Source organism: Siphateles boraxobius, unplaced genomic scaffold, assembly GCF_051911475.1.
Source record: "Siphateles boraxobius isolate OS27281-9 unplaced genomic scaffold, OSU_SipBor_1 6, whole genome shotgun sequence".
Lineage (NCBI taxonomy): Eukaryota > Metazoa > Chordata > Actinopteri > Cypriniformes > Leuciscidae > Siphateles > Siphateles boraxobius.
In genome coordinates, this window is record NW_027509186.1 from 33,782,511 (window position 1) to 33,796,094 (window position 13,584).

The window sequence follows — 13,584 nt, forward strand, 5'->3', positions numbered from 1 at the left end:
ATTGACTTTAAAGAAAGGCCTTTTACAAAATGAAACTTAATTAAGTGGTCAATGACTGACTCCCGATGCATCCCGTTTTACTCGTGCTGTTCAGTTTTCATTATCAACGTAAAAAAAAATAACATTATAATATTTTAACAAATATAAACTAATGCGCTTATTTAATGAACTCGGGGCAAAATGCATCCTCGCAGTAATGATTGGGTGGTTGTTTCGGAGATGCGACATTAGGTTAGAGGTGTTTCCATCTCTTGCGGTCACCTTTTTTATTGCAACATTTATCGGTATACGATATTACCGAATACCGCCCAACCACACGCGATAATTTATGAAAATAGGGGCGGAAGTGGTAGGCTAAGGCTTGAAAATGGACACAGAGGTTGTGTTGTTTCTTCTCCGCACGCGAGTAACATTGGTTTTGCTGTTTCACAGAAACAAGATATGCTGTTGTTGTAATGTTAGCTGTAGTAACAGGACAGTATTGAGGGTCATTGTTTGTCTGGAGCTGCTGACAACTAACAACCAACTCTTGCTTGTGTGTACTGTACGTTCATTTTTTGTGCTTCCTTGTCATCTTTGCTTTATTATTCGCAAAGCATTCAAGAGACATCCACTCTTGCATTGCGTGTTTGTGCATTTTGGGGGCGGAGCAATGAAGGGAGGGGTGTGTTTAATTGGGTTGATTTCAAAAAACAGTGTTCAACAATGATTCTCGGAAATAGCATACTGCACCTTTAAGTGAACGTAAACAGCTGGGAAAGAACACTGAAGTGTAAATTAGATCTTGTTTGTCTGTGTGTTTGGAGGGAGGGGGTGGCCATCGTGCACTTTGCATCCGAAGGGAACTTTGAAAATCCATGCTGTAGAATGTGTTACTGAAGTGTCATGGACCATGACACCTCTATACTAATTACTTAAACCTCATCTTTGGTGTTACTGTCATATATTTTAACATTCAAAGGGAGTTAAAAACAAGAAGGTCAAACTCAAGCGCACTGAAGTTTAACCGGTTTTTCAATGCAACAACCTGGGCAATGCTGACGGTGTGTTTACCATAATAATAAACTGAAAACTGAAACAAAAAGAATCACCAGAGCCTGAGAGAACTTATACTCTGCCAGACGTTCCCAACAGGTAAGTTCAACCGCCAAATATATTGCCTGTGTGACTAGAGTTCAAAGTTTACAGATTGTACAGTGTTCATCTTACATTGTGATTAACAAGAAATGCAAATAAATAACCGTGTGAGATATACGTTACACTTTTTTTAATGCTACATTTACTTAATGAGGATTAAGGTTGTACCATAAAATAACATGCATTAATAACTATTAAATTTGTGATAGTGTCATGAATCTGTTGCAAACTTTAAAAATCTGAAGCTTCTGTCAAAGTAAAAAATAGCATTCCAGTTTTTTTTTATATATATAATTTGGAAATAGGTATTGAAAATATTTGAATGCTATTCATTTTTTGTTTTCTGTATTCATTTTGATATAAGATAAATGTTTAGCCATTTTTGTTGCATTTCTGACATTTTTAAAATGTTGATATAGGATATATAGATATAGTATAAATTAAGGTTTAATTTTAGTTTATTTAATATTAGTTGTTTTTTTTGGTTCGAAAAATCGGAAAAAATCGTCTTAATCGGAAATGAAAAATGTGTTGGTAACTAGCAGTTATACAAGTAATTACATTTTCTTTCCTTTAAGTTTTAGTTAACGATAATAGTTATGGGAACCAGTCAATCAATATTATATTCCTACGATTATGAAAATCTATGAATGTAGTCATTATTAATACATATTCCTCATATACTTACAGTACTATTACTAATATTAATATTGCATAGGCCTAAATGTGTTTATAATTATATTTGTCTGTGTAAAATAACGTTTATTTATTCAAGCTTGATTCTGTACCAACCAACCATGCATATCAAACAAAAAATAGTCATTATTTAACTAATGAGGAACACCTCTAGCAGAAAACAAAACTGCATTGATTTTTGCGGAAGGAAATTATTTTGGTTGTGCTTCGGCTGCGAGTGACTTTGCGGATGAATATGGCTATCCTACTGCTCATACAACATTCACTCCTGCTTAAGAGATAAAACCAGTTTAGATGGAAAGGATCTCAAGCTGACAAGCTGAAGACATGAAGCTTTACCTATTAATACAGTACTTCATTGAAAATAAAATTGTAGCACAACTACAACAACCATAATGAAACGGCCCTTCCCAATAGATAATCCTTTACAACTCTGTCAGAGAGCTACAATTTATATGTTCAGTTAAATACCAACTTACCTGTTGAGTAATAAAAACGCCATTTCCGGATCGTTTTTACAATATTTCAAATCCAGTTCACTTCATCTCTGAAGTGCCAAGCCACTGAAGCCAGTGCTAATTCTTGTCTTATTAAGAGCTCTGTCGCGTTCTCTTTTTGCCAGCAGACTCTCCTAAATGGGTGATTCCCCGGAGGTTTGAGATTAAACTGCTCCACGTCAACCTTTCTCAATCGTTGTGACATATAACATATGTCACTCACACACCATACAAGCGTCAAAGTAGCCGGAGCACCTTTTCTATATTTACGGATATGACGAGACACGCACAGACGAGTGACGTATGTGCAATTTCCCGCGAAAACAATCCTGCCCAGTCTAAAATATAAACACTTATAACAGCATTTCCATAGTGAACCGGGGGTAAGATACAACACGTTTTGATGAAGGACTAATGATGTATCTTGACTCTTTATTATGTTGTTAACTTTGAACAAAAAAAAAAACAAGTTCTAGACCTTTTATTAAGAAATATTTTATGATGTTGGTTTTGTATGTTTTACCCTGTAATTAAGTTTTTAAGTGCACTTAGCATTTATTACACCAGGGATATTCAACGAAGAATGAAAAGTATACCAATCAATCATGGTCTCCTCTATACATCATATAACTATTGTACACTGATGGAGACACATGTGAAATATGTGATAGTTTCATGGATTCTTTTAATATAGAAATATTTTAAATTTGATTAAATTAGATAAGATATGGTGCTGTGGTTGTTTTCTGTTGATATTTCTACCTACACTAACACACATCACATGCATAACTTAGTTTTGTTCAAATTGTTTTTCATTTCATTGGCTCCAGGTAAGATTACCCAGTGAGACCAGATGACACTGAAGGTCGAAGGTGATCCAGGCTATGGCAGCGTATCTGCTAGAGCTCCATTCACAGATCTGGATGGGTCGGAGACTGTACCTCTCCTTATCCCAGAAGATCAGCCCCAGCAGTACATCTGGAAACCCCTGAGCAAAGAGGAACTGGAGAAGTGCGCAGGAGGACCGGAATGGAAGAAGTTTCGTTCTCGTCTGGTACTTTGCTTCTGGATTGTTTGGCTGATAATGCTTGGCACTGCTATCGCAATAATCATTCAGAGCCCACGGACGGTGTCTCCTTCGCTACACTGGTGGCAGCAGGGTGTGTTTTACCGTCTGCAACCAGCACTCTTCATGGTTGCAGACAGTGACGAGGTCAGCCCTATCAGCAGTAAGTTCATAAAAACATCATTTGCAACAGTAACAATAATGGTAGATTGCATCTCAGAACATTCAATCCGCTTATCCACCATCCATCCATGAGCCTAAAATTACACCCACATGTCGAAGTCAGTGTTGTGTTAATGAAGTATCTCCACAAACCACATCACAGGACATTTAGCACATGTTGTGGCAATGTCTAGTAGACCGTAAATCAGACAATAAAAATAAAAGGGTCATTCACAGGAAAATGTACAATTTGTGTGGCATACTATGTGCTTTTTATTTTTAGGCTTAGGAACAATACATAACTGGTATTTGTAAGGCTCTGACCACAAATGAATGGCTAGTTTAATAATCAGCCATTGAAAAACACATTTGTTGACTGCTTATCTGAATATTGGGGGGAAAGTATTTGCATTTGGGGGTAGAGTGAGGTGGGAAAATATTCTTTCAATAATGTTAAAGTATGATGATAAATTATAGCCAATCTTCGTGTCAGCAGCACAGAATGAACTGTATAGTGGCCTACATGTACACAGCATTGAAATTCCAGTAGTGAAGGCCATGATGATGGTGTATGTCTCACATTCAGGGGTGTCCGAGCGGCTGCCCTATCTGAGGTCACTGGGGATTGGGACAGTGATCCTGGAGGGGTTCTTCCGGCTTGACGGATCCCCAGCCAACCTGACAGAGATTGACCAAAGTCTGGGCACGCTTCCACAATTCACACAGCTTATCATAGAAAGCCGGAAAGCAGGCAGGTGCATTTTTATTATTAAAAAAAGTGTACTTGATTTTATTTTGGTAGTTTTATTGGCATTCACCCTATTATAAAAATGAAAAGTTTAAATTAAATATTGTCTCTGCATGCAGTTGGATCAGGACTGTGCTAACTTTGGTATTCAATAGATGGTGCTGTTTAACCATGTTGCATTAGACTTACACACTGGGCTCACTTAAAGGAATAGTTCACTTTAAAATTATAATTCTGTTGTCATTTACTCACCCTCAAGTTGTTTCAAACTTGTATTTGAAGAATGTCAATATCAAAACAGTTAACTGGCCCCATTGACTTCCATAGTATTTTTTTTTCCTACTATGGAAGTCAATGGGGTCCATCAACTGTCTGGTTACTGACATTCTTCAAAATATCTTTCTTTGTGTCCAGCATGAGAAAGAAATTCATACAGGTTTGAAACAACTTCACGGTGAGTAAATGACAACATAATTTTCATTTTGAAGTGAACTATTCCTTCAAGCCATGTCTGAAAATCATTGCATTTAAATATATCAAAGACATTCATCACTTATGGACATGTTCCATGTTTGACAAGCACAACATGTCCACATGCTTTTTGTCTTGATGTTGAACAGTATTTATTTGGTTTTATCATTTAAAACCTAACAAATGTCTTTTGTGAAAAGTTTTTGTACTTGAAATGTGTGCTTGGTTTACCATTTTGCTATCTAATACAAGGACAGACATACATTTTTTTTAGCTGTGTCCAAATACTGCTAATGCACATGTGCTTGTGAAACAGCGGTAGTGTGAAAACAAATTGAAGTCGAATTTTTGTGTGCAAAAATTGTAAGCAATAGTACTGATCCAAAGGATTTTCCATATGGTTCAGGTGTGAGAGTGATCCTGGACCTTTGTGAGCTGGACCTGTTTAAGCAGGAGTCGGGTAATGACACTAAAGTTTGGTCTGGTGCATCAGAGAACATTCAGGTAATGAATCTTATTCTCAGTATGGGGAACGATATCAGCAACTGCGTGTATTTTTATTTTTTTTTCAACATTGGAAAAGCGTGCCTCTACCTACATTTTTGCAAAACTCCAAACAAACCTACACATACGATTCACGGCAGCTGAAATGAACAGAGGCAGTAAATCACCAATGAATTTTATTCCTTTTCACACAAATTATGATGACAGGAGCAGATTGATTAACATATTTTCATGCAGTTCCTTGCACAATTACTGTTATGATCTCATAACACTTTCGCCATAGTGAATGATTTGTAAACTAAAACAGTTTGACGTTTGCATCACATATAATCAGCTCCATATGTTAGCTTTTCTAATGTAATAAATTGTCCAGTAGCTCACATGATACAGCACTGCACTTGTGATGTGGTAAGTCCCGTGATACATGAGTCATGATTAAAGAGCTCAAAGACTTGTGGAAGGAAACTAAAATGCTAAAATGAAACTAGTTGCTTTAGCGAATGTGTTTTTATCTCACGTGAGTGAAAAAACATATTTTATCTCATAGTGCGTCATAGTGTCGGCCCTGATCCGGCCCACATCTGGTACGTGTGAAATCCACATGTACCGGATGTGGGCCGGATCTGGGCCGACACTGTTGCTGTCTGGGACGTTTGGCTTTGTTAACACTATCTGTTTGGTTTAGGTTAGGGTTAGCTAGGCACGTTGTTTACAACCACGATGGAGCATTAACCTTTTAGGATATTTAATTTCTGAACTGCTGTGATTTGTACAACAATCAATTAAAATAAAATAGTGCCCGATTCATGGTCCTTTGTTTTGGATAAAACTGAACTTGATTTCGCTTTAATTGTGTCTCAAAACTAAATGAAAGGTCGCCACAGAAATGTTTATGCAATTTGTGTTGATTTTTTAAAAATATATATTACTTTAGATCACACATGCTCATTAGTTTCTCTGAAGGAATCAAGCTAAATGACACATGCGCGGTTCCTCAATCATTCGACTGCAAATACAGCGCTGGGCAGATTACTTACAAATTGTAGTCCATTACTGAATATAGATTAAATGATGAAAATTGTAGTTAGTAACGCAATCTATAACATCACACTTGATTACTTTTTACCTTACTTTTAGCAAAAATATGAAAGAGAATGACTTCCAGTCATAAAACCAACTCAATGTTGTATGTAACTTTACAGACGGTCCCTAAATGTGCGAATGTCGGATATACAGTGTCAAGCCAACTTAATGCCAGTATATTTCACCGGTAATCGCTCAGCGTGAAACTTTGCACGTTACCTTGACATTCTGAGTCCACTTGCCTGTTCCTATATCTAATATAGCCTAAATCCTAAATAAGGTGGGAGTTTGGTCTTTTTTTATTACTATATTAGTCCATTAAGCGCTAAGTGTCCTGAACGTAGTGGAATCCTGGAGAATGACGTATTGAGGGAAACATTACAGCATATCACTGCAATATAAAGTTAAGAAAACTAAACAACCGAGAGAAATATATGTCTACTACCTCAGATTTAACGTTTTATCTGTACATCAGCATCGGGGAATAACATTATAATCTCATTCACGGTAGAGAAAGCTGCTTACATGAGCAAAACTAACTGTGAAGACTTAAATGTTAACACAGCTTTTGTGTCTTTATCAGCTTTTCCATATACTGGCCCTGATCATCATCACAAATACTTACCGCTTGCTCCATTTCTGTAAATCCATTTTCATGAATGAATGACTCTTTCCCATTGCTCTATAGTTTTCTTTGTCAACAGCCGCTTGCTCCCCCTGCAGGTGAGGTCGACTAACAGCTATGGAGATTGTCAATCGGAAATCTACTGATATTCCTGCCGTTCCCGGATGTGAAATGTTGAATTGTCTGTCGAATTTGAACCACTGAATTTGTAGAAGCGAATTTGTAAAGCGAAAGGGAATGTCGAATATGGTGTATTTTTAAACCGAAAGAACATTTTGGAAGTGAAATCTGAAAGGTGAATTTTTATTAATGAAAACTTGTGTGAAATGTTTTGAATTGAAATATTCACAGTTTAATCATACAACCATGTTGTATTTCAGCCCATAAAAATGCAAGCAGGGTTGATGCAATGCATATTTTTTCAAATAGGCCTAGTGCAATTCAACAAGCTTTTTTGTTTCAAAAACATTTGTCATTACTTTACTTCCATAATAATCTAATTACAAGTATAGGTCTATAATATTTGGAGTCTGATTACATAATCCAGATTACATATAATCAGTTACTACCTACCCAGTACTGCAAATGTAATGTTTGTAGCCTATTCCCAATTTCAAAACAAAAAATCCATGATATTGTTTTCACGACTTTCCAAAAGAAGGAAAAAATTATCGAGAGATTGATTATCACAGTCTGTGACTCTGACACCACTGGTCATGTGTCCTTCATTTTTGGTTGAACTGTTTAAATTAATTATTTTTGTTATTTATCATCTAAACGTTATTGTGTAAACAATTGCGGAGCGAAAATTAGCCAGCGCTAATACCAGTATATTTTGAACTTCACTTGCGTACCATACCGGTGTGGAAAATTGTGATATTGTGGCAAGTCTAACTGTCACTAGATGAACTAAAGATTAATGTGGTCAGGATTATTGTTATATGTCAATATTTCTGTCTGCCTCTTGTATTGCTCATGTGATATTTCCTTCTCCAGTACTCATTAAGGTATTGGCTGGAGTACGGTGTGTCAGGGTTTGGAATCTGTGATACAGACGCAGCCTTCTCAGCAAAGGTAAAACTGTCTGAAAACACGCTGACGTGTCTTGTTTTGTGGAAAAAGTGTGTGGGTTTTTGATGATGTGGTGCAGGTGGTTAGAAGCCATACGCAGTGCCTGCATAAAAATCAATGTGCATTTATGATTCACAGACCCTAATGGAGTGGAATGTGCTGATGCACGAGTTCAGTTCACAAGATGACGAAAGGTATCAAGTTTTTCAAAGTTAATACCTGAAGCACAAACTCCAGTCTTGGTAAAAAAAAGTAAAATGGCTAGCGAACACCCTTTCATGTTGACTTTAAGGCCCTGTAACAAATGGCACTCTAAAAAGGCCCTGTCCCAAATGGCGCACTTCATGTAGACTTTCGGTCTCGTGGACTTAAATTGCGCGTGCTCGCTGAGTCTACGAGTTCGTAGGCCGTCCCATTCATAATTTTAACGCTCTGAAGTGTGTTCAGCAGCGCCCCCTTTGTACCCTTGGAGCGGTCTTCCGCGAAACCTACACTTTAACTACCCAGGAATTGTTGCGAAAGGCCAATCAGACAACGGATGGGAGGAGATTTCGCTCACAGACAATTGTTTACATGGCTGATAAGAAAATATTTAAGTGTAAGTATCATTACGGTTTTTATGACCTAGGTGTTCATTTTACCAGTTATTACCTACAGTTTATACAAACATTATGGTCATCGACCAGTGGTTGATGTCTCAAACATAGGCTAATAATAGCGCGCTGAATAATACGATCGCATTATGATTCATTAAATAAATAGAACTGAATGTCAGGGCTTTACTGAGTCATGTGTAACAACAACAACAATAGGCAGCATATTTCCCCGAACCTGAAGCTCCTGTCCACAACAACAACCAGACCGTCTTCCTATTTCCGGCGTGACGATCGAGTCTGTCCCAAAAATACCTCTCAATTCGCCCTCGTGGATTTGCGCCAAGGGCCCTATAGGTCTGCACTACATGACGTAACCAAAATGTGGACTCTGAGGAAGTCCACATGTCCAGAGTGTGCCATTTGGGACAGGGCCACACTCGCAGTCTTCCACTGAGTCCACACTTTCATGACGTAATGCCACTTTGACTGTCAGGCAGAAGTCTGCTGTGGAGCTCGCTTCAGTGTGGCCTTGGCAAAGTGATATCGACCGCAAAGGGGGCGCTCGTGAGCACCCTTCTAAACCCTAAAATGCCAAACGGGACACCCTACGGTCTCATGAACATAACGGACACGCCCACGCGGCAGCCATTATAAGTCCACAGGACCGAAAGTGCATATAAAGTGTGCCATTTGGGACAGGGCCTAACTCTATTTTCAATGTGAGCCTGTGCATTGAACTTGACAAATGTCTATTAACCTGTTAACCGCCACTCTCCCCTTCCCCCCGCCTTGAACATGGATATGGAAAATTAAATGAACTTTGGAAAAGTTTAAAGTTTGTACTGTACTGAACATCTTATTTTATATAAAATATATATTTTTCATAATAATTCGCAGTCTAAAACCGCTATAAAATCAAAGCCAAATGTCAAACCAAGGTGAGTTCCAAATTTTAAGTTGATATCACAAAATTAAGGTAGCTATATACCAAAAATATATGGGTGACGCATTCCATTATTTTTTTTTTAAATGTGCTCTCCAGTCACAAATTAATAATTGTCACAATATCACTTCTATCACAAAACAGCAACCAAATACGGAACTTTGAATCCTTTTCCAAAGATATGTGTTTTGTCAATATTATAAAAAGATTTGATTATAAAATAGAGCTGTAAATTTGGGTCTGTAAAATTTGAAAGATGACTCTGCCCACAAGGGGGAGGAGCGTTTTTATGGTACAGCAATGTCCAATTTCAAAGGGTTTTCACAGGATGAATTTTTAAGCTTTTGAATTACATCTAATTTATGATGATTACTAAAACGTGATGCAAACAATGTGCAAAGTGTCCCAGTACTGGGACAGTGACCGTTAACAAGTTTATTAATTTGCTACGTCATGGTGACACAAATCAGGTCTTGTTATCTTATTCTTGTAGAATATTGATGGTGAGGCAAACAAACAACACTCTTCCAGCACTAAAGGTGTCCAACATTACTGTTAATGGTTCACTGGTGGAGCTGGTTACTAAGTCAGTGATCCCCCCATCACACCATCCGTTGTCTGCTGCTGCGGTGGCTGAGGCCATGGAGGCCAGTTTGCAGATGCCACAAGAACACTGGCCGAGCTGGACCGTGAGTGGACATTACACTGAACTGACTTTAACAGGTTATCAATGGCAAAATTCACAAACGACTTACAATATGATCAAAGTAAACATTTCTCTCTTTAGTGTTTTGACTTTGAGTTAGCATGTAGACTTGTTTGACTAGTAAACTTAACATTCCATCATATTACTCTATAGTTTGTTTGCTAGTCTGGTAAGCTATCATACCCAGCGCTAGTTACTTCGTGGAATCATATGGCGTTGAAGGAGGATTAGATTATGCAGGGGTCTGGATCTTGCACGATGATTCTTTTGACGTCACCATGAAATCAAAATGGAAAATTCATATTTTTTATTTAAAGTATTTATCTGTGTACATCATTATTACATTTTTTTTAATCAATGTGCCTCATAATAAAAATAATTTCCCCTCCCTCAGGGACATCTCTTCTCTAATGATGTGTCTAGCGGCATGGGGGCGGGACAACCTGTCAATCACATGAGATCTACCGATACCAAACCCCAACCATCCAATCAATTCCCCATTCACAAAATCAAGTCCCATGCTAAATTTTTTTCTTGTTCAAGAAGCCGTTTTATATAACGTTAGGGAAGAAAAGACTATCCTAACTTCTGTTTCTTTCCGACTTAAATGCTTCCCAAAACATACGCCGGATTGCTGACCCTAGCTGTTTTTTTATCATTTTTTTTTTTATTATGGTAAACAGTCGTTACTAGCTAGTTAATTTTTCCAATGTTGCACTGTGGTTAAGCAGGGAGCTAAGTTTTCATTCAGGAAACAATGTTAACTGGGGTTTGCTGGTTTTAGAGGGGTTTTGGGCCTGAAACAGCTTAATACCAGCTTGGCTAGTTTTAGCTATTTGTTTAGCAGTTATTTGCAAATCACTTGACTGCAAGAGATTGTTCAAATAAACAATAGACACCCTTTATTAGGAAATAAAACTGTGAGGTGGGTGACGTATAGGAATATAGCAAAATGTATCTGACAAAAACTGGAACACTTTCATTTGCAGTAAATACCACCAAGGCAAAACATGACATCAGCAGCATTAATTAACTACAGAAAAAACAACTGTTGTTGGCAGCCACTGGAGTTTGATATATGGTTTAGTGAACTATGATAATATTTTCTCACAGAGAGAAATGTTTCTACATGGTCATAAACAAAGTAAAAAAAAAACTAAAAAAAACATTAAACCCAAGGTTTCACAGTGATGGAAACCTTGGACATACCAGGAGAGATTTCAATTGTGATTTCCAGGTCTGAAAATATCATGGACATTCAAAAAAATCCTGTTTTACCTGATATGCTCATCCAGTAATTACAAACAAGAGGAGAAGCAATGAAAAAGTTATGGAAAGTAATTAATTCCCGCTAAACGTTTACTCTTTGAATTCTTGCACCCGGGATCAATACAAGTCACCTTTGTAACAAGGGGTGTAACAATATATAGTTTCACAATATATCGCAATACAAAACTGCAACACGTATCGTGGATAGTGACAATCTGTATTGTGTAGTCAATAAAAAAATAAAGTTTACAAAGTTTTTGTGTTCTGCATTATTTTAAATATATCTAGCCTGTGACAGAGTGCAAGCATATTCGTCTAAAATAATTCTGGTATCAGCTTCAGAATCATTAATATTTTTATTTTGGTGTCACCGTTGTCCTGTGCATTGGGTAATCACCACCAAGTCAAAACCTATTTTTTACACCCCCAATTTAATATCAAATTAGCATTTTAATCAACAGTTCATTTTTTGTTAACCTTTCACCAAACTGTATGTCTTGGAGTATCGCTATAATATCATATTGTGAGTTCAGTATCGTGATATATATCGAATCGTGACATGAGGTTATCGTTACACCCCTAATTGTAACTAAGGTTTGATAAGTAGTATTTCCTACTCAAGCAAAGCAGTATTTGACTCTGGTCAAGCGTATCCATAGCAGACTGGTGTGACTGGACTTGACCAGCAACATGCCTTGTGCATAATGGGTGTTGAAGTTTTTCTACATATTTGGCAAAAGTGAAGACAATAGCCTTGTTCCCCTCTGTTTTCTCTAAGCAAGTAGCACCGATTTAAAAACAAAAAATCGCCTTTCTACTTCATAGGCAGCCAAGTTTTATTGAAAGCTCTTTTTGACATTGAAAGTCAAATTAAGGCAGTCTGGGTTGAGAGAGAACCTGTATGCTATGTATGTAATGTCACAAGTGTTTGCACCATTCACAGGTGGGTGGACGAGTCCAGTGGGAGCTACAGAGAGCCATTCTAGTCCTGATCATGACTTTACCTGGGACACCCGTCATCAAATATGGAGATGAGGTCAATCCGATTCAGGTGAGATGACAAAACCATCTTCAACATACCATTGCTGTGGTCACAGTTTGAAATTTTCGAATCTGTTTGTTTGGAAACATTATGATTGTTATGGGTCAATGGTATTTTTTGTGACATGACATTTCTATTAATCTGTTGAAAAATACAGGAACAGCTGAATCAACCGCTAGCCCTCTTCCAGTCTCTGATTCAGTCGCGTGCTCGTGAAGAGGCTCTCCACTTTGGCAGATTCACCTTGCTTCCCTTCAATGGCAGCATGTCATCCTCTGGCTTCAATTCTACAGTCACGCCTTCTTTAGCTTTCCTGCGCTCTTGGGGCTGCGTTCACTTCCTGGTCTTGTTTAATTTGGGATCTGAACCTCACACTCTGGACCCAGACTGGGCTCCCAGCCTACCTGAAGGTGGGGTGTTTGTTATCAGCACAGGTCTTGACCGATTCGGCCCCGTGTCTCTACGGTCAATAAAAATGCAGCCACATGAGGCCATTGTCATAAAACTGTTTGAATCTGACAAATCTTCCTAAGATAAAAGGCTTGTGTTAGCTAATAATTGCAACTAAGATCTAAATATGTTAAATATTGGTCAGTTGTAACTGAGAGAAAGTATTTACTTAAACTAAATTCATTGTTTTTAAATGAATAAATATTGGCGGTGGGACTGGAGTGCACTTTGTTTGGTTGCAAATAATCTAATAAAGAGATACCAATGAAAATTTAAATTAGGGTTTTTTTTCTCAAATAATGGGCACTTCAATCTCCTAGGGGTGGATTCTTATTAAAAAAAGATTTGTTTAATTTTTATACAGTATGTATGAAATAGGAAACATCTTACTTAATTTTTGCTACTTTATAAAATGCCTTTTATGTTTAGATTTTTTTTTACTTTCATAAAAATAGATTATTACAATATTCTACTTTCAATATTCAATATTAATACATTTGTCAAAACTAAACAAAGAG

At 37.4% G+C, this 13,584-nt stretch overlaps 1 protein-coding gene across 2 annotated transcripts; it reads left to right on the forward strand.

Moving 5' to 3' along the window:
• Nucleotides 1-1,092: 1,092 nt before the first annotated feature.
• On the forward strand, nt 1,093-13,343 carry LOC143716426 (amino acid transporter heavy chain SLC3A2). 2 transcript variants are annotated; one of them, XM_077208974.1, is made up of 9 exons: nt 1,093-1,134; nt 3,161-3,559; nt 4,145-4,309; nt 5,184-5,281; nt 7,986-8,063; nt 8,199-8,254; nt 10,093-10,288; nt 12,518-12,625; nt 12,774-13,343. In XM_077208974.1, exons 2-9 carry the CDS (start codon nt 3,184-3,186, stop codon nt 13,146-13,148), a joined length of 1,452 nt encoding a protein of 483 aa, XP_077065089.1. In that variant the 5' UTR covers nt 1,093-1,134; nt 3,161-3,183; the 3' UTR covers nt 13,149-13,343. The 2 variants fall into 2 exon arrangements, with proteins under 2 accessions (XP_077065089.1, XP_077065090.1); XM_077208975.1 differs by lacking the exon at nt 1,093-1,134 and adding an exon at nt 2,648-2,702 and having other exon boundaries at nt 3,166-3,559.
• Nucleotides 13,344-13,584: the final 241 nt, after the last annotated feature.

Bases quoted from the DNA above. Each gene is read 5' to 3' on its own strand.
- LOC143716426 (XM_077208974.1), top strand. From the start codon at position 3,184: ATGACACTGAAGGTCGAAGGTGATCCAGGCTATGGCAGCGTATCTGCT. The intron at 4,310-5,183 runs GCAGGTGCATTT...CATATGGTTCAG, and splicing joins CATAGAAAGCCGGAAAGCAG to GTGTGAGAGTGATCCTGGAC. The intron at 10,289-12,517 runs GTGAGTGGACAT...CACCATTCACAG, and splicing joins AACACTGGCCGAGCTGGACC to GTGGGTGGACGAGTCCAGTG.